General features: G+C 25.8%; 1 protein-coding gene across 1 annotated transcript; it reads left to right on the top strand.

The window, feature by feature from the left end:
* Positions 1-1,691: 1,691 nt before the first annotated feature.
* Positions 1,692-5,297, top strand: LOC127252872 (protein SIEVE ELEMENT OCCLUSION B-like). Its single transcript, XM_051277234.1, has 6 exons — positions 1,692-1,979; positions 2,055-2,162; positions 3,045-3,490; positions 3,555-3,664; positions 3,735-3,883; positions 3,946-5,297. The coding sequence occupies exons 1-6, from the start codon at positions 1,758-1,760 to the stop codon at positions 5,077-5,079; spliced, it is 2,169 nt and encodes a 722-aa protein (XP_051133191.1). The 5' UTR covers positions 1,692-1,757; the 3' UTR covers positions 5,080-5,297.
* Positions 5,298-20,410: the final 15,113 nt, after the last annotated feature.

The raw sequence follows: 20,410 nt of genomic DNA, 5'->3' as shown, positions 1-20,410 counted from the left end.
TTTACTTTTTGTAATTAATTTCTAATTGATATGGTAAATTCTCACACCTTTTCTAAACCACATGTTTGCTTGGATCAAATAATGGGTTCGTTTTGCCCAACCAATTATTTTCTCCAAACGAAATATTTGGATTTTGAGTTGAGATTTGAATAATAAAAATTTTGAATTTTAATAGTTGTATGATGTGATATTTTGAATTTAAAATTGATTTTTAGTATAATATACAAAATAAAAAATATATGTTTGATTTGATGTTTTTGGGGGAAAAAAATGGGATGAATAGTGGATTGGAAATTCCAAACAAACACACCCTATGCTCCATCTGTCCCAAAAGTATAGTCTTGTTGTATTGGGCACGAGATTTAAAAAATATTGATATTATATTAGTAGTGGGTAAAATGTAAAGATAAATTATTTTTTTGCCATTGTGAGTATATTAGTATAAAAAGTAGTGACAATTGTATAATAATAATGAAAAAGTAAAGATAGTTTTATGGTGATATAGTTATTTATGGAAATGAGACTATTGTTTTGGAACGGACAAAAATGACAAACAAGACCATTGTATTGGGACGGAAGAAGTATAATATTTTACTATTTATTTTTAATATGTGAATTTTAATATATTACTCCATCACTCCCATTTCTCATGTCCATGTTTTCATTTACATTCGTCCCACTTATTTTGTCGCTTTCTTTTTCTAGAAAAGAATTATACACTTTAATCTTGTTTTAAAAAAATTTAATTTATAATTTTTTTAATTTTAATTATACTAATTAGCTATTTTAATTTTAATCTATAATTATTTTTATTAGATGATAATTATTTTCACTAATACATTTTTAATTATTTACTAATTATATCTATCCTAAATTCTCGTGTCTACGGTAAACCGGATAAAATATCCGAAAGGGAGGGAGTAGTATTTTATATAAATTATATTGCAACTGAAGGCTAAAATATAGTATATTTTTATCTTTAAATTTATTTATTTTGTAATGATTGCATAAAATATAGAAATACTTTTTTATTAAAAAATAAAAAGTATAATTGCTATAAAATTACATGCATTGAGAGTAAAAAGTCTAAATTAGGAAAAATGGAATATTATTTGGATTTTGTGTTTTTTTTAAAAAAATACATTATTTTTTTTTATAAAATATCCCACCAAACATTATTTTCATATCAAATTCAAATCAATTTTTTTTTTTTTCAAATTCATCAAAAGAAACACACTAATCTTGTGTTTGGATGTGGGATTGGGAGTTGATTTGTATTAAAAATAGTAAAAATTTGAATTGAATATATATTTGATGCAAATTAATTCGTATTTGAAATTTTTTTATCAATGAAAAGGTATTATTAATATAATGATTATTTTTTTTAATCTATAATTATTAAAACAAAAAACATTGAACGAATACACAAAACAAAAAGACCAAAAATAAAGTATTTTACTATAAATATTAGGTTTAATAGATGTTTATCCAAAACACACTCGACTACTAGTAACTATTATCGTTTTTATGTTATTAAAAATAATAATAATAAAAAAAACCATAAATAGACTATTTTTGGTGGAGCTAAGTGATTGCTAAAATGGAGAGCTATGGATGCACAAAGGAAAATCCCCTTTACAAGCAAAGAATCCCCCCAAACAACTATATATATCTCTTCAAATTTGAACCTCAAAAACTACACAGAAATTAAAACATAATCCTCATCACAAGACACAAAAAGAAATTAATTAAAAAACATGTCTAAACCCGGTCTAGTAGTGCCACCCGCTGCTAGGAACAACCACCACCCAAAGCCGCCGCAGCGCGGCGGCCGGAGAATGGCGGACGACAACGCCCTCAAGAAGCAAGTCCAGTCGACGCACGAATACGATGGCCGGGAGGTCGACGTCGAGTCCATTCTCGTCATCATCAAGAACATCCTCGACCTCGTCTCCCCCGGCATCGACGGTGTCCTCAATGTATGCTATGGCGTGGACTTGACTCGTTTATTTATTTTTTTTTTTTTACGGTCGTTTGATTTTGTTCGATTGTAGGGCTCGAATCATCGCGCCGATGTAGTCGAGGAGACCGCCGCCCTCACCGGCATTGTCGATGGCTTCGACGACTCCGTCGCCTACTTGCTTGGCAAGATCTCGTGCGAGGTTCGCATCAATGGCCAATATCTAATTTTTTTTGGCAAAATTGTTTATAATTCACTTGTAATTTGAAAAGTCTGCACTAATTTGTATAAGAGTTCATCTTATTTTTAAAAATACTACACATAATTTCCTAAAATGACGCAAGGCTCTTTGTGTTTTCAGAAATATTGTACAAAACTATTAAAAAGAGATTTTGTATAGTAATTTTTAAAATACTTCGTATGTCCCAAATCAAATGGGTCTTTTGTAGTTTTGTAGTAGATTAAAAAGTAATATTTCTTCTGTCCTAAAACAATAAAAACATTTGAAATTGACACAAGAATTAAGGAATAATAGTATTATATTAATAGTTGTTGTAAAAATATTTCTAAAAGACCAAAATGCTCCTACTTTATGTAATTATTGTGAAAAAGTAGGAATAATTTTATAAAAAGGTGGAAAGCTTGTTGCCAAAAATAGAAATGAGACTATTGTTTTGTGACGGACGAAAATAGCAAAATGGAACTATTGTTTTGGGACGGAGCGAGTATTATTTTATTAGTTAGTGGATGTGTGTAAGAGTTTTTGACATTCTTGTTATTTGACTTTATATATAAAAAGTAATTGTATGTGTAATAGTATGTTTGTAATTTAAATAAAAGTTATTTTGATATTAATGTATGATTACTTTTTCTAAAATAGAAAAGATATACGTTGAAATGAGACAGACGAAAATTGTAAAAATGCTACTTTGAATTGGGACGGAGAAAGTACGAAAAAATTTAATGCAGTTTTTAAACTATAAAGTTGAATGGTGGTGACTTTTCAAACCACAGGTCGATTATGATCAATTTTGCCTTCATTTTTTACGTTTAAGAGTATTATGTAACACGGTCGTGTTTCTAGTTCTCTTGCAAATGTTCGGGATTAGACGCCAATGCGTCAACGATGGAAATACTCAACATGGTGTCGGGATACGCTTGGGATGCGAAGGCCGTGTTGGCATTGGCGTCGTTCTCGGCCAACTACGGCCAATTTTGGCTGATTGCGAACAACTTCACAACCGATCCGTTGGCGAAATCCGTGGCCGTACTCAAGGAGCTCGTCGACATCTTCGAGAACTCGAACTCAATCAAGTCACGATTCGATACGATCAACAATCTCGTCAAAGTTTCGTTGGAGCTAACCCGATGTGTGTCGCAGTTCAATCAGCTCCCGTCGAAATACATTACGGAGGAATCGAAGCCCTTGGCCGAGGCCACGGCGTCGGTCCCTCTCGCCGTGTATTGGATCATTCGAAGCCTTGTGGCCTGCACCGCGCAAGTCATCGAAATTCTCGGGTCTTCTAGCAAGTAAGTCACGAAAATCTTTTCGATCGTTTTTTGGTTTTGTCGATGATCGATCGAATACTCACAGAACGGTTTCGATGGCTGCCGAAACTTGGGAGCTCTCGAGCTTGGTCGAACGGCTGTCGACGATCCAAAAACATCTCAAGACACAGTTAAACCTCTGCAATCGATACATTGGTACGTAAAATCGAAAAACCGAAGCGAATTTCTTGCGGCGAATCTAACGAAAGAGTCGAAATTTTTGCAGATGAGAAGAAGCACAACGAGTACTTCCAAGCGATCGTTAATCTGTTCCAAACGACGCCTCATTTCGACAACCAGCGCGTACTGAAGCAGCTGATTTACTCGAGGGATGATCAGCCTCCACTCGTCGCCGGCGCAGGAAAGAAGTCGAAGGTATGTTCATTACAATGTACCTCTGTTTTAGTTACGCGATTTACGCCGGAGAAAAAACACAGGTCGGTGTTGAAGCTCTGAGAGGGAAGACGGTGCTGCTGCTGATATCCGATCTCGAGATCTCGCACGACGAGATTCGATTACTCGACGGCATGTATTTAGAGTCGAGGGCTCGACCGGAGCTTAATTACGATATTGTGTGGCTACCGTTGGTCGAAAACGCGACGTCTATGACGGAGGAACTCGAGCACCGATTCGACGAGCTTCGATCGATGATGTCATGGAACATGCTGCAGCACCCGAGCATGATCGAGCCAGCGGTGGCGCGGTACATCAAAGAGGCGTGGCGATACTCGAAGAAACTGATCGTCGTCACGTTGGATCCTCAGGGGAGAGTCGCGAACCCGAACGCAGTCCACATGGTTCGGATTTGGGGGAATTCGGCGTACCCGTTCAGCGACTCGAAGGAGTCGTCGTTGTGGGACGCCGAGACGTGGAGCTTTGGGCTCGTGATCGACAGTATTGACGGTGTAATCATGTCATGGACGAACGAAGAACCGAGCCCGATAATCTGTTTATACGGCGGCGAGAACGAGGGTTGGATACTGAAATTCGTCGAGACGACCCGCAGCGTCGCGGCCGCGGCGCAGATAAGGCTCGAGATGGCGTACATCGGGAATGGCGCGACGAGGGAGCGAACGAGACGGCTCAGCGACGTCGTGACGAGGGAGCGACTCGGACATTGCGTGAGCGATTTTACGACGGCGTGGTTCTTCTGGGCGCGGATCGAGAGCATGATGCACTCAAGGCTACGTCACGGCGGGACTATCCCAACAGAGACCCGGCCGGGCGACGGGATTCTTGCTGAGGCGATGAACATGCTGACGTTCGTCGGCGACGAGGGGCAGGGGTGGGCCGTGTTTTTCGACGGATCGGAAATCGGGGACGGCGAGATGGCGCGGGGGAAGGGGGAGGCGATGATGGAGGCGTTGACGGCGTTTAGGGAGTGGTCGGAGGTCGCCGGAGAAAAGGGGTTTGTGGCGGCGCTTAACGACTACTTGCGGGGACATCACACAACGAAGCATTGTAATCGGCTCGTGCTTCCGGGGATCGAAGACGTGCCGGAAATGGTGGTGTGTACCGAGTGCCGTAAGCCGATGGAGAAGTACTTCATGTACCGGTGCTGCACCGACTGACGGCGGCCGGACGGCGGCGTTTGGGTTGTTGGTTGTGTGTGTATGAAGTTTATGTGTTGTTGTGTTGTGATGAATAAATTGTAGGATTGTTGTAAGGAAGGCTGTTTGGGTTATAGGCCATGTTGTGGTGTGTTTGATTTTGGGTCTTGTTTACTTCAGTCGGTTGTTATAATTTGTTATGATTGTAAGTTTGGTGGGTTAATGTTAAATAAATCCTATGTTTTATTACATTTTTATTTTTACTTTATTTTATTTTTTTACTATTTCTTACATATTTTATAAAAATATACTCCCATTATGTGTAATTTTAATATAATTTTATAATTAGAGAAATAAACATATTGATAACTATTGTACTTCGATATTCAAATTAAAAAATTAAAAATTAAAAATTTGTATACCTGATTGTATGTTTGGGAGTTGAGTTTGCATTTTAAAAAGTACTCCCTCCGTTGCAAAACACCCTGCAATATATATATATATATATTTTTTCTAAACTCACTGTAATATTTTTAAATTTAGAAATAATTAATAATATTTTTATACATATATTAATATACAATAAAAAAGCAAATAATCATTTCTCTCTCCAATCACATAATTTAATATCCAAATTATCTCAAATTACCATACTTAATACTCCTCACCTAAATTCCCGTGTCAAATACAATTGTTGCACGGTGTTTGGGACGGAGGGAGTATAATTTTGAATTAAAATAATGCTTTAATTTGATATATAAATATATATTTTAAATATAAAGAGAATAAGTAAATATAAAATTAATTTTTAATACTACCTACATTGTAGATACGGTATTTTAGGAGATGCGTAATTAGTAGATAATTAAGAATGTATTAGTAAAAATAATTATCCTATAATATAAATAATTATAAATTAAGATTAAGCTAACTAATTAGTTTAATTAGAATTTAAAAAAAAAATTAAAAAGTTTAAAATGAAATTAAAGTGTGTAATCATTTTTTTTTAAAAAAAAGAAAGTGGCATGATATGCGAGACGAACAGAAACAACAACGTGGACATGGTATATGGGACGGGTGAAGTATAATATAAAAAAAAAATTAATTTAAATTTTTTGAAAAAAAAAATGATAGACTTATAAACAAGTAAAACTCAAATGAAAAATACATTACAAAAAATAGCACAACTCTATTTTCAGTAAATATTTTTGTTTTAAATAATCACATTATATATTTACTTGTTATTTAATATAGTACATATTAATATTACTCCAATTTTTATTCGAAATATTATATCAACTTTATCTTTATATATTAAATAATTTTAATTCAAAATTTTTACTATGTTCAAAACATGGTAAAAACACAAAAACAAAAATTCCACTTGTAAGAGTTAAAAGTACAATTTTTAACCCATATCATCCAAAAAAATAATAATAAATAAATAAAGTACAATTTTTAATCATTAACAGCATGCTAAAAAATATATATTTAACCGCTTGAGCTACACAATCTCGACAATATATATATTAATATTTAATTTTTTTATATTATATTAAAACTCATTTTAATTTAAAAAATTATATCAATTTTTATTTAAATCACATCAAATAATTATTTAAAATTATAATTTTACTATAAAAAAAATTCAAAATCAAAATCTAATCCCGCAAACAAACACAAGATTATTTATCATTTTTTTTATATTTATGCATCCAATAAAAAAATGACATACCGAATGTACACAATGCATATATCAATGTCATATGCAAAAATAAAAATAAAAATAAAAATAAAAATTGACCGTACGTAAGTACAAGATTATTAGAATGATTGTGGTAATTATTTACATACATTTTTATATATAAGAAATGGGCTCTAGCAAAAATTGGGGGAAAAATAGGAGAAAGAAAAATAGATGGTTAGTTTAGTTAATAATCATTCTAAATAATTTTACTATTTAAATTTTATGATTCTTTCTATAATACAACATTTTATATTATATTCAAATCAAAAGCCAAAATAAAAAAATAAAAAAAACCAAAACACATCTAGAGATTGTTTAGAAAAATTAAAGAAATAAACTCTATATTTAAATTAAATTCATGTTAAATGAACTAGATTGAGTTGAGTAAATGAGCAATTTCTATTATATCCTTGGATGAATTTACACGAGTTTTAAAAAAATTGGTTTGAATTACTTCAAATTTAAAATATTTTGAAATTAATTAATTTAGAGTCTGTTTCTCCGGTCCAAACACAGTGATCCAGCCCAAAACTGGACTGGAGGGGATTTGGAGGGTACAGACTCTGTCCGTCTGTGAGTTCGTCATTTTCTTTCTTTTTTTAAATTATAAATATAAAAAAATTATAATAATTATAATTTAATAAAAAATATACAATATATATGTCATTTTGTAAAAAATAAAATTTTTTATAATACAAATAAATAAAAATTTAAAAATATATATAAATATAATATAAATTTATAATTAAATTATACAAATTACTATACATTTATATTATTATATTCATACCCATCAAATCAATACACATAAAAAAAAATCCTCAAACTCCAAACAAATCTAAACCCAAAAAAAACATCAAAATTCAAATAAAAATCAAATTCAAACCCAAATTTCTCCAAAATCTCCTAAACAAACACACCCCGGTATTATAATTTTTTTGACATTTCTCGGTATTAATAAAACATTTAAATTGTTAAAAAGCGAATGTATATGTAATTCAGTAAATTTCAGGGTTTGGATTTGAGAGTGGATTTAAATGAATGAAATTGAATTATGTGAAAAATACAATAAAATACAATTTTTTTATAATTATTTTTACATTTATGTTTGATTTTGAATTTTTTTATTTAAAATTTAATTTAAATAATATTTTGATTTAATATTTTTATAAAAGCAGATAATATTTATTTATTGAAAATTATACCAATCAAATAGTAAAATAATTGGTTTGTCAAACCAAAGAAATCTGAGTTTCTTCTTTTTTACAAAATACTACACATTATTTTTAGTAATATTTAAAAAAATTATCAATATTTTAAAAAAATAATAGAAATAAATATTATAATAATACTTTCATAATTTTCAATAACTAACCCACAATTTTATTTTTTTTGTTTTTTATATATAAACTACACGAAAGAAAAATTTCAGGAATCATAATAAACACTAACCTGTCATTGCAGCATTATGTGTGTGTAGTCACCATAGAACAATCATATAGATAAATATATATATATATATATATGTGTGTGTGTGAGGGGCTTATGAAGGAATGAATTGAGAGACAAAAGAAAGGAATTGTATACTAATCTTACCTCTTTTTTTATGCAATCCTTCCTAGAGAATTTATTATACTTCATCCGTGTCATAATAAAGTATTATTTTTTTCATTTTAGTCTGTCCCATTACAAAATATTCATTTTTTTTTAGTAATTGTACTATCCACTTAACATTACAAATACCCTTACCACTTACAATATATTACACAAATGTCGTTACCTTTATATAACGCAATACTAATAAGGTTATTTTAATCATTTCTATTTTATTCCTACTATATCTCAATATAATATTAATAGTTCTAAACCTCTGTGCAAAAAATAAACAGATACATAGTTATGGGACAGAGGTAGTACGTTATGTTTTCTTTATTTTTATTTTTTATTTTTTTCATAAAAATATTACAACGTATACATATAGTTCACAAAGGGTGCCAAGAAAAATAAAAGAGTATATTTATGAACGATATGATCTTCACCCATATATAGGAGACGCAATTCGGGTCGGCTCAACTCTTTTCAATTCGGCCCGGCCCGGCCCAACTCCAAACCAATCAATAGTTGGGCCTGAAAAGACTGGCCCGAGCACAGACTGACCGGGCTGTGCTGGCCCGTGTTTTAGCGTGTCAGGTCATGCACGACCCGAAAATTATTGTGCCTATTTTCTCGAGACTCAAGCACGATTTTTTCGTACTGAACCAGACTTTCGGGTCATACTTATTTTTGTCACCCTACTCGTATACTTCAATTTCAATATGTACCAATTTTTATTTTTGGTTATTTATAATTTGATATTATTCAATTATTATTATTATTATTATTTTTTCATCTTTTTATTTTTTTTTAAATATAATTTAAAATTATTTCAAATAACAAAATAAGATAGTTTAGAAAAAACTATTAAAATTATATCACTTAGAATAACATACTGAAGGTAAAACTAACAAAGAAAGGAAAGTATTTTATTATTATTATTATTATTATTATTATTATTATTATTATTATTATTTGTTTACTTATAATTTAAGATAAAATAGCCCATTATTTAATGCACTTTACATTTTAAAATTCCGATTTGAAAATTTTAAATCACAGATTCCAGGGAATGAATAGAATGTTTTTTTTTTTAAATAATAATTAGTTTATATTATTATAGAGTAAATACATGAACTCTCAAATCAAGAAATAAAATAAAATAAAATAAAATAAGCAAGAACAAGAACATGTAGGGTACAGGATCCAAAGCTTTCAACTTGATACTAATCCTCTAATTTTAATTTTAATTTTAATTTATATTAATCTTATTTAATAATATAAAAATTCGTAGTCGTAATTTGTTATTTCACAAGTTTACTAGATAAATATTTTTTTGGAATACGATCACTATTCCTCCAAACCTATTAGTTTCTAAATAAAAAAAATATTTAATACTATATATATATTTCAAAAATATTTATATGTATAATTATTAAGGGTGTATTTGTTCATGGATTTTAATTTTTGAATTTAAATTTTTAAATAATAAAAAATTAAATTTGAATCTATAATGTCACGGAACGAAAACACACTCAATTTTCGGTAATTAGATAAATGGATGATAGCTTTATTTTGTTCAATTTTTTTTTGGTTAAAAATAGAATGAAAAAACATATTGAATATATGTGAGCCTGACCGTTATTATATACTTTCTCCATTTCATAAATATAATTTTAATTGGGTTGGATACAATATTTAAAGAATATTGATAGTTGATAAAAAATATGGATAAAAGACTTTTTGTCCTTGTGAATGATTAGTGTAAAAAGTAGTGGTAATTGTATAATAAAAATAAAAAAGTATGGATAGTTTTATTGTGATATGATTATTTATGAAAATAAGACTAATATTTTGAGACGGATAAAAATGAGAAACAAGACTATTGCATTCATGTATTGAGACGGAATGAGTATATTTTTTATAATAATAATAAGTTTATTTGATTGTATTTTAGGGTGTGTTTCTTTAGGGGAGTTTAAGGAAAGTTGGGTTTGGGTTTGATTTTTATTTGAATTTTGGGATGAATTTGAATTTTGTTGTTTCTTTTGTGTTTGAATTTGGTTGGGGTTTGGGAAGTTTTGGTGTATATTGATTTGATGGATAATGAATAAAATAAATGTGTATTAAATTTAATTGATAAAATTTATATTGTATGATTTGATTATGAATTTATATTATATTCAACGTATATCTATTTAAATTTTTATTTATTTGTATTATAAAAAAAATTTATTCTTTACAAAATGACATATATATTGTATATATATTTTTTCATTTAATTATAATAAATATTAAATAAAATTTTAAATTTAAAAAAAAAAAAAGAAAAAAAAATAGATTTGACGCTCATTTTACTGTGCACAATAAATACACGGTAAAATTAGGTGAAACCACCTGGGAAACATATCCTTAGATTTTTTAAAAACTTAAGTAAATATTAAATTAAAATAATCATTTAATGTAGTTTAAATAAATATTAATGTTAAAATTTAACAACAAATAAATACATAATAATTTATTTTTTCTATAAATAAAATATAGATTTTTTGAAAAAAAAAAACATAATATTTATTTTTAAATAATAAACAATGTTTTTAAACGGTACATTCAAAAGAACAAATGTTCATAGTAAAAAGAGGAGTCGCGTGGATCAATGTATTCGGACAACGTTTTACTAACAATAAAATACATATAAAATTAACTAATAGATATAGCACCAATATCAATAATCATGATCCCATTATGTATGTAAATTTTTTTTTTTTACTCTTTCTATCAAAATTATATTATTATTTTCTTTTGGGTCGTCCAAATAATTTTATTTAAATTCATATATAGTAAATAATTTTATTAATTCATAATTTTATTACATTTATTTTAATAAATAATAATTGATTTGTAGCTACTTTTTATATTATTATTATTATTATTTACCACACTTTTTTTTATCAATTTTTTTAATTTACTCTTATTTAATTTTTTTATGTGCCCACTATAATATTAAATATTACTACTCCATCCGTCCCATAACAAAATATCTATTTTTCCAATTTAGTCCGTACCATAACAAAGTATCAATTTCTTTTTTTTTTAGTAATTGTACTATCTACTTAACATTACAAATACCCTTACAACTTACAATATATTACACAAATGCCATTACCTTTATATCACACACACTAATAAGGTTATTTTAGTCATTTCTACTTTATTCCTACTATATCCCAATATAATATTAATATTTCTAAAACTACATGTAAAAAACAAATAGATACTTCTTTATGGGACAGATATATTTATTTTTTTTTGTTTTAATTTTTGTACCCAATCAAACTTACATAATTTTATCAGATTAAGATAGTAATATTTCTTTTTAGAACCTACTTTTGGAACATATAGTAGGTAAATTATAGTATGTAGATCGTATTAGTAAGACAAATCATATTAGACAAACTTTGTATGATATAACTTAACCAAAAAAAATGTCAATTTAGTTAACTAATTTGATATATATATATATTGTATATAATTGTAAATTATATAAAAAGTAATAATTTAAAACATTGCGTATTGTTTAGTATGTAGTATTTTTAATTTTTTATTAGTTTTAAATATATATTATAATTAAAAATATATATTTTTATTTATTGAAAATAGTACTATAATATTAAAAATAATTTGAATTGAAAGTAGACACACCTATATACACACAAAAGCCAATATAAAATTAATTCCTTATACTCTCTATCTCCTATAAATAGATATTCATTTTTTTTTCATGTAGTTTTATAAATATTAGTATTATATTGGGATATAGTAGGAATAAAGTATAAATGACTAAAATAACCTTATTAGTATGTGTGATATAAAGGTAATGATATTTGTATAATATATTGTAAGTTGTAAGAGTATTTATAATGTTAGGTATATAATACAATTACTAAAAAAAGAAAATGTATACTTTATTATGAGACGGACTAAATTGAAAAAATAAATAATTTGTTATGAAACGAAAGAAGTATTAAGGTATAAGTTCAAAATATAAAAAGGTAAACTCATCCTGTAAAATTCATAAATTCAATCAATCTATTTATAAAATTGTATACTTCCTCATACCCTTTTTTTTTTCTATTATTTTTCGGATTCTAAACATTTTTGCAGATTTTTTACTTTTTTCTTTTTTCATCATTCTTAATACTATAATTTATAAAATTATTTCAAGAAAAATAGTGGGAAACTGATTTTATTTTATTTTAAAAAACTACTATCTATGTCAAATTTATTTTTATTTATTTTTTCATCCTCCATTTAAATTTATTCATAATTAATTTTGATAAAATTAACAAATCAATATTTAACTGTTACTTTTAATTCAATATTTTATTTACAAAAAATGTAACTATAATTATTATACATCATTCACATTCTTTCAACAAATGTAACTATAATTATTATACATCATTCACATTCTTTCTTTTCATTTCTTAAAACTTTTATAAATATTCTTAATTATTTTTATACTTTTATCATTTTTAATAAAATATTCATATTTTTTAATCTATGCATCAATCAAAATTGGATAAAATTAGCGGATAGAGAAAGTATAAGAATTATAATACTCCTTGTGCCCCGGTGCAAGGTTGTTCTTTACTTTTTGCACGTAAATTTTTTAATATTAGTATTATAATGGAGTGTAGTGAAAAAGACGAAAATACCCCTATTAGTATTGTGTAATATAAAAGTAATGATATTTGTGTAATATAATATAAATTTGAAATATATCTATTATGTTAGATAGATATGGAACGAATGAAAATAAGAAATGACAATAAAGGAAGGGAGGTTTCGGGACGGGGGGAGTATATATAAAATAAATGAATACATATGTATAAAGTTAAAACAAACATAAAAGATATGCTAAAGAAAGGCTTGTAATAATACATGATTTGGAGGGATCACTTTGTGGGGACCAAAATAAATTGAGTTACTTGGTTCAATGATTAATTTAATTTTAAATATAATATCCAATGGTACTTTTAATCTTTATTTAGTTTTAAAAAGTGTGTTTGTTCTGGGGTTTGGATTTTAAGTTGAGATTTGAATAATAAAAGTTTTGAATTTGAATTGTTGTATGATGTGATATAAATCGGTGTTGATGTGATGTTTCGAATATAAAATTATTTTTTAGTATAATATAAAAAATAAAAAATAAGTATTTGATTTGATATTTTAAAAAAAAAAATTGAATGAACATAATATTTAAAATTCAATCTCCAAACAAACATACCTGCGGCTAGGGTAGTAGTTGCATCTTTAATTGATGGGCACATGAATATAATAATGTTTACTATTAGAAATTTAATAAGCTACTTTACAATAATGATATTAACTATAATGTTTTTTTTTTTCAATTTTTTTTATTTTTATGATTTTTTATTATTAATTTTTAGAAGTATAAATTTTTATATAATAGTATAACAATTATGTGACCTAAAAAAGAACAATTTTTGTTTGGGGGATTGGATTAGATTTCTACTATTCTATCATATTTTTTCTCCCAAAAAATATCAAATCAAATATCTATTTTTTATTTTTTATATTATATTAAAAATCAATTTTACATTCAAAACATCACATCAATACCTATTTATATCACATCATACAACTATTCAAACTCAAAATTTTTACTATTCAAATCCCAACTCAAAATCCAAACCTCCAAACAAACACACCAAATATCAAATATAATGTGAGTTTGCAAAGCCCAAACAAGTTGGGAACAGCTCATCACTATTCTACAACTCAATTTGCTCAAAATCTTTGACCATTCTAAACCAACTCTATTTTTTTTTGCTATAAAATATTTTGAGTGTGTTTATTTAAATATATTTAAATATAATGTGTTATAAAATAAAATAATGTATTTTTATAAAATATTATGAAATTTAAATAATAAAAAGTTAGAAATTAAAAAAAAAAAAAGAAAAAACTCACAATTTTTAATTTCTCTACATTTTTTTTGATATTTTATTTTTATAAAACATTATAAAATTTAAATAGTAAAAACTTAAAATAATAATAAAAAAAATAAACTCACAATTTTTAATTTCTCTACATTTCTTTGGCTTAATCAAGTAAGAAAATAAGATCGTCCCGTAAGCGATGACGTGGTAGTGTAGGGGTTAGACTTGTGACCGTGGGGTCATGGGTTCAAACCCGACGCCTCAAATCACCTGTCACACATGGTTTGTCGTGTGACTTTTCCGTCGGGCCTAGTTTACAAGGTATTAGGTTCGGTCGGAGGTTTACCCAGTGCGCATTTTCGGATAGCAGCTATGCATTTTTTTTGTAATAATACATCTAAAATAAATTATGCATAAATTTAAGTCATCTAAGAAACGGACATAATTATTTCGAATAGAAGAAGTATTAAAATTCAAAATCAAATTTCAAAACCATACTTAAAGAAAGACATTATGTACAATATTTTTTTATTTATTTATATTATATAAAATTTTATTCTCTATTAGATGATATCTATATTGTATATATATTTTATTGAGATATAAAGCTAAAAATAATTAAAATACCAATAACACTACTCATATACAAAATAATAAAATAATATTCCATCCGTCCCGCTGCAAGGTTGTCATTTGATTTTTGTGTCATTGTATTTGACATTAAAAATATCCTTATATTTAAATAATTTACTCTAAAAATGTATTTATTGGTATTATAAGAGACTAATAAAAATATTCTTGTCTTTTCTTCTCGATTTGTACTACGTCTTGATATAATAATTAATATTCAAATATCAACATGGAAAAAACTAATGACAATCTTGTAATGGGACGGAGAGAGTATAGTAACTTATTATTAATTATTTAATAATTTACATTACTTAAAATACAGTATCCCTAACTAAAAGGTTATCTTGACCGGAACGGAGGGAATATTATTCGAACAGTCTACCGACAATACATTATATCTGTATGAACACCATAATCCAAATATATAAACAATATACTCCTCCCGTCTCATTGAAAGGTTATAATTTTCCATTTTCGTCCGTCCCAAAACAAGGTTATCATTTCCTAATTTAGTAATTGTACTACATACTTAACATAATAAATACCCTTTCAACTTACAATATATTACACAAATGTCATTACTTTTATATTACACCATACTAATAGGGGTATTTTTGTCTTTTTTACTACAATCTAATATAATACTAGTATTAAAAAATCTACGTGCAAAAAACAAACGTCACCCTTCCAACGGGACGAAAAGAGTACGATTTATGTTAATACAATACAAACATTATATAATATATAATTAACAGCACACGTTGGATTTACGTTAGATGACATGCAATTAATTTTTATTTAAAGTAATAGATCTAATACTCCATTTATTTTATATAATTTGTTTATTTTTGTTCGTTCTATGTAATTTGTTATTTTTTTTAAATATAATTATATATTTTAATTATATCTTAAAATTTATGATTTTTTTTTAAATTTTATTTTACATAACTGTTTAGTCATCGTAATCTCAATCTATACTTATTTTTATTAATACACTTCTTACTTACTTACTAATTATACAATACTTACAACTTTGTGCCCCAGTTAAAAAGGACAAATAAGGTGAGACGGATGAAGTACTATTTTCTATTACAAATATTATGTCTATAGGTATGGTGTGTTTAGTTTGTATTTCAAAACAAAACTACCATAATTTATTATTATTTTTTTAAATACTATTTTGTATTACAAAATATCAAATCAAGTTACTATTTAAATTAAACTCAAATTAAAACATCAATTTCAAATCAAAATCAAACAAATTAATACTAAGGTTTTTTTTTTTTTTTTCTTTTTACTATTTTAAATTCAAATTAACATTGTTCATTCCAAATCAATAGAAACACACTATTTTATCACATAAAATATCACATTACATAAAATATCACATCAAAATACAATTTAAATAAAAATTTAAATCAAAATTCAATTTTAAATTAATTACAAACAACAACCAAATAAACCCTAAATATTCCTAGAATTTAGAAAATATTACATTATATATATATATATTATATAAAGTATAGTATCAAATACTAACATTTTATTATATATATAATAAAAAATTAACTTACAAAATTTTCATTTTTTTTTTAAAAAAAACGGATCGTATATCAATTTTTTATTTTTATTTTATATATATATATATATGGTAAACTGTTTTTTTTAGTCCCGTAACTGGACCCCTTTATCATTTTAATCCTGTAAGTGGAGCCTGTCGCAAACTAGTCCTATAAGTGAAAAAATTTCGTTGTTTTAGTCCTCCGGCGCCGTAGACGCCCTCGTGGCTCGCCAGAGGTGACGTGTTTGCCAGGTATGGACACGTGGATTTATTTATTTATTTATTTTTATTTTTTTAAATTTTTTAATTGGACCAAATAAAAAAATAAAAAAATACAAGTAAAATTTAAAATAAATTAAAAATAAGTTTTAAAAAATGAAAAAAAATAAAAAAATCTACGTGTCCGCCAGGTCAGCGACACTTGGCGGACCCGTCACATCCGGCGAGCCACACGGGCATCTCCGTCGCCGGAGGACTAAAACAACAAAAAATTTTCACTTATGAGACTAGTTTGCGACATGCTCCACTTACAGGACTAAAATTATAAAGGAGTCCAGTTACGGGACTAAAAAAACAGTTTACCTATGTATATATAAATTGTACTTGGTTTTAAAATTATAAAAATACTAAACACATGCATAAATTCACAAACAAACTGCCATTCAAATTTTGTGGAGGTAGATGTGATGTTTTTAAAAATAAAAAAATAATGATGTAAAAAAAAAAAAAACCAATATATTCAATTTTTTATATGAATATAATTACGGACAGTGTTTAATTGAATTTAAAAGCGAATATTAATTGAATCTTTATGACAATAATAATAGTTTTTACAATTTTGGTCCACCTACGAACTTAAATTTCAATTTTAAATTAAACCGTGACGATATTAATTTTTTTTTTTTTTTTAAAAACCCATGATTTCTTCTAATATTTTTTTACTACTATTAATTTTAAAATATACTCCCTCCTCCGTCCACTTACCATGTTTATATATTTTTATTTTGGAACTTCCAATTACAAAGTTAACATTTCATTAAATACCCTACTTTTTTCCACGAATATCATTACTTTACATCATATCATTACCTTTTACGCAAAAAAGTAAAAACAAAAATGTTATTACACTACTTTTAACTACTCACTATAATTAAAATACTATTATTTCTTAAACACCGCGCCAAAAGTAAATGTAAACATTGTAAGTGGACGGAGGGAGAGAGTATTACTATTTATTTATTCAATTTATCATATGATTATTTTATCTAAAAATACAAATAATAATAATAATTATAATAACAACATAAATAAATCAATGGACTATATATTTATTTCATAATTTTTATATTGGCCATAAATTTTTGTATTTTAGTAAAAAAATATCATTTTTTTTTATTATTTTTTTTTAGTCAAAAAATAAAAGTTTCTATTTTTACCTATTTTTCTTAAAATTCATGCAAAATGAACACACAATTGGATGATAGAGGGAGTACTAGTTATGAATTTTTTTAATAAAAATTTAATATTTAATATGTTTTTTTTAAAAAAATTAAATAATAAAAATAAACAAATCAAATCAAATCAAATAATACTCCATAAGAACAAATATGATGCTTTGAATAAAATATGAATATTCTGCATTATAAATTTTCTAAAAAAATAAATTAAATAGTTAGAAAAATTAAATTTTAAAAGAACATGTGTACTAGTACTTTTTCTATCATTATAGTATATAATATATTTTCTTATAATATAGTTATTCCGTCCCATATCTATATATCTATTTGTTTTTTACACAAAATTTTAGAAATATTAGGATAAAGTAGAAATAAAGGTAAAATGACTAAATTAACCCTATTAGTATTGTATGATATAAATGTAATGACATTTGTGTAATATCTTGTAAATTAGAAAGATATTTGTAATGTTAGGTAGATAGTACAATTACTAAAAAAAAAATGGATACTTTGTTATGGAACGAACCAAAATGAAAAAATAAATAGATTGTCAAGGGACGGAGGCAAAGGGAAGGAGTATTTGAGTTTGATTGATATTAGTTTCAAAATCAAAATTGGTTTTTAATAAAAATATTATATTTATTTTTTCAGAACATATCATATTAAAAATATATATATATATATATAATCAAAATCAAAATCCTCTAAATTTAATTACTATCTAAATAAAATCCAAATTTAAAATACAAAACACATGCAAAAAAAATACCATAATGATGGAAAAAGTATTATCACTAATTGCAGAATATTCTTGTTTTAGATTAGCAATTAATTTTCAAATTCATACTGTTTAAATTTTAAATTTTTAATAAAAATATATAACTTTCTCTTATAAATTATCAAATTAAAATTACTATTTAATTAGAAAACTAATTTCAAATTTTCAAAATATCACAAAAGAACACAAATTTTAGTTGATTTTACTTTTAATTGAATTAATGAAATTTTGGTTTTGTTTGATTTGTGTGTTAACCAACTCTTTTCACTATTGAATCTACCAATAATACTACATTATTTTTTCTTACTTCCTCTGTCCCGATTATGGTATTCACGTTACCGTAAATATAAGAATTTAAGAGATGTATAATCAATTATAATTAAAATTATATTAGTCAAAATAATTATCGTATAATAAAAATAATTATAAATTACGATTAATATAACAGATTAATCTAACAAAAATTAAAAAATTATAAATTAAAATATTTAAAATAAAATGAAAATGTATAATTTTATTTTATTTTTTAAGAAATAACAAAATAAACGAGAGACAGACATAAATGAAAATATGTATACAATAAATAGGACCGAATTAATATTAATTATCAAATTAAGATATTATTTAATCAAAACTCATAAAAAATTTTCAAATTCAAATACAAACCAAGCAAACTCAATTAACTTATATTTCTTATTTAAATTTAATTATTACATAAAAGAATATATTTTATATAATAATATCATAGTTAAATATGTGATTATTTTTACTAAATATAAAATCAGTAATTTTGAATGGAATAAACAAAAATGGTAAAAAAATACTATCAATTATAAGGAAAAAAATACTTTTCTATTACCTCTCTCCTTAACTTGTCAGTTTTTAGTATAATTAGATGGGTTACATCTATTAAGAAATACAGTTAATACTAATTTATTGCCTTTATCAAGAACTTATTACATTTATGAAAATAATAAATAAATTATTATTTAATTAATTATAACTTAAAATTTAAAATTTATCAATAATTTATTTATACAAATACTAATTCAAATTTATCTCAAAAAATCATGACTCACTATATATTTTTTCAATAATCTTTTTTATATATTCAATTTTATTATTTAAAAATTTTAAAATTTTTTTATATAATCTATTTTCAACTAGTTCTTTGAGAAACCAAAAATTATTTTGGCAATAAATTAGTCCTAATTTATTTAAATCATTCAAATTTTTAAATGCTACTAATTTTATAAATTAGAATAATTTTAATATTTCATTATATAAAATTTTATATAATATTATTATAGTTTATATAAATTAATATTTTAAAGATAAAAATATAATATTTCATATTAAATATTATATATATATTATTAGATAATAAAAATATATAAAAATAAATAATTATAATAAATTTTATAAAATTATAAAGGTAATAGTTAAAAGAAAATAATTTGAATGTTGACGTGATACGGTGATATAACTTGGAGAACAGAGGTAAAAAAAAGAATACAGTAAAAACACACTTATAGTAAAGAATGCTCTAATAATACTATTTTATTTTTTATCTATTCCATATTTAAATATTGTGACATAAATAATTAAATATAATTTAAC

This window comes from Andrographis paniculata, unplaced genomic scaffold, assembly GCF_009805555.1.
Source record: "Andrographis paniculata isolate CXL003 unplaced genomic scaffold, ASM980555v1 Contig49END, whole genome shotgun sequence".
In the NCBI taxonomy this organism is placed as follows: domain Eukaryota; kingdom Viridiplantae; phylum Streptophyta; class Magnoliopsida; order Lamiales; family Acanthaceae; genus Andrographis; species Andrographis paniculata.
This window is presented reverse-complemented; position numbering and strand designations above follow the sequence as displayed.

What these genes read in the sequence shown, in the direction of transcription:
- LOC127252872 (XM_051277234.1), top strand. Translation starts at nt 1,758, where the DNA reads ATGTCTAAACCCGGTCTAGTAGTGCCACCCGCTGCTAGGAACAACCAC. An exon ending in GCATCGACGGTGTCCTCAAT is followed by an intron (nt 1,980 to 2,054) that starts GTATGCTATGGC and finishes GTTCGATTGTAG; the next exon opens with GGCTCGAATCATCGCGCCGA. An exon ending in ATTCTCGGGTCTTCTAGCAA is followed by an intron (nt 3,491 to 3,554) that starts GTAAGTCACGAA and finishes GAATACTCACAG; the next exon opens with AACGGTTTCGATGGCTGCCG.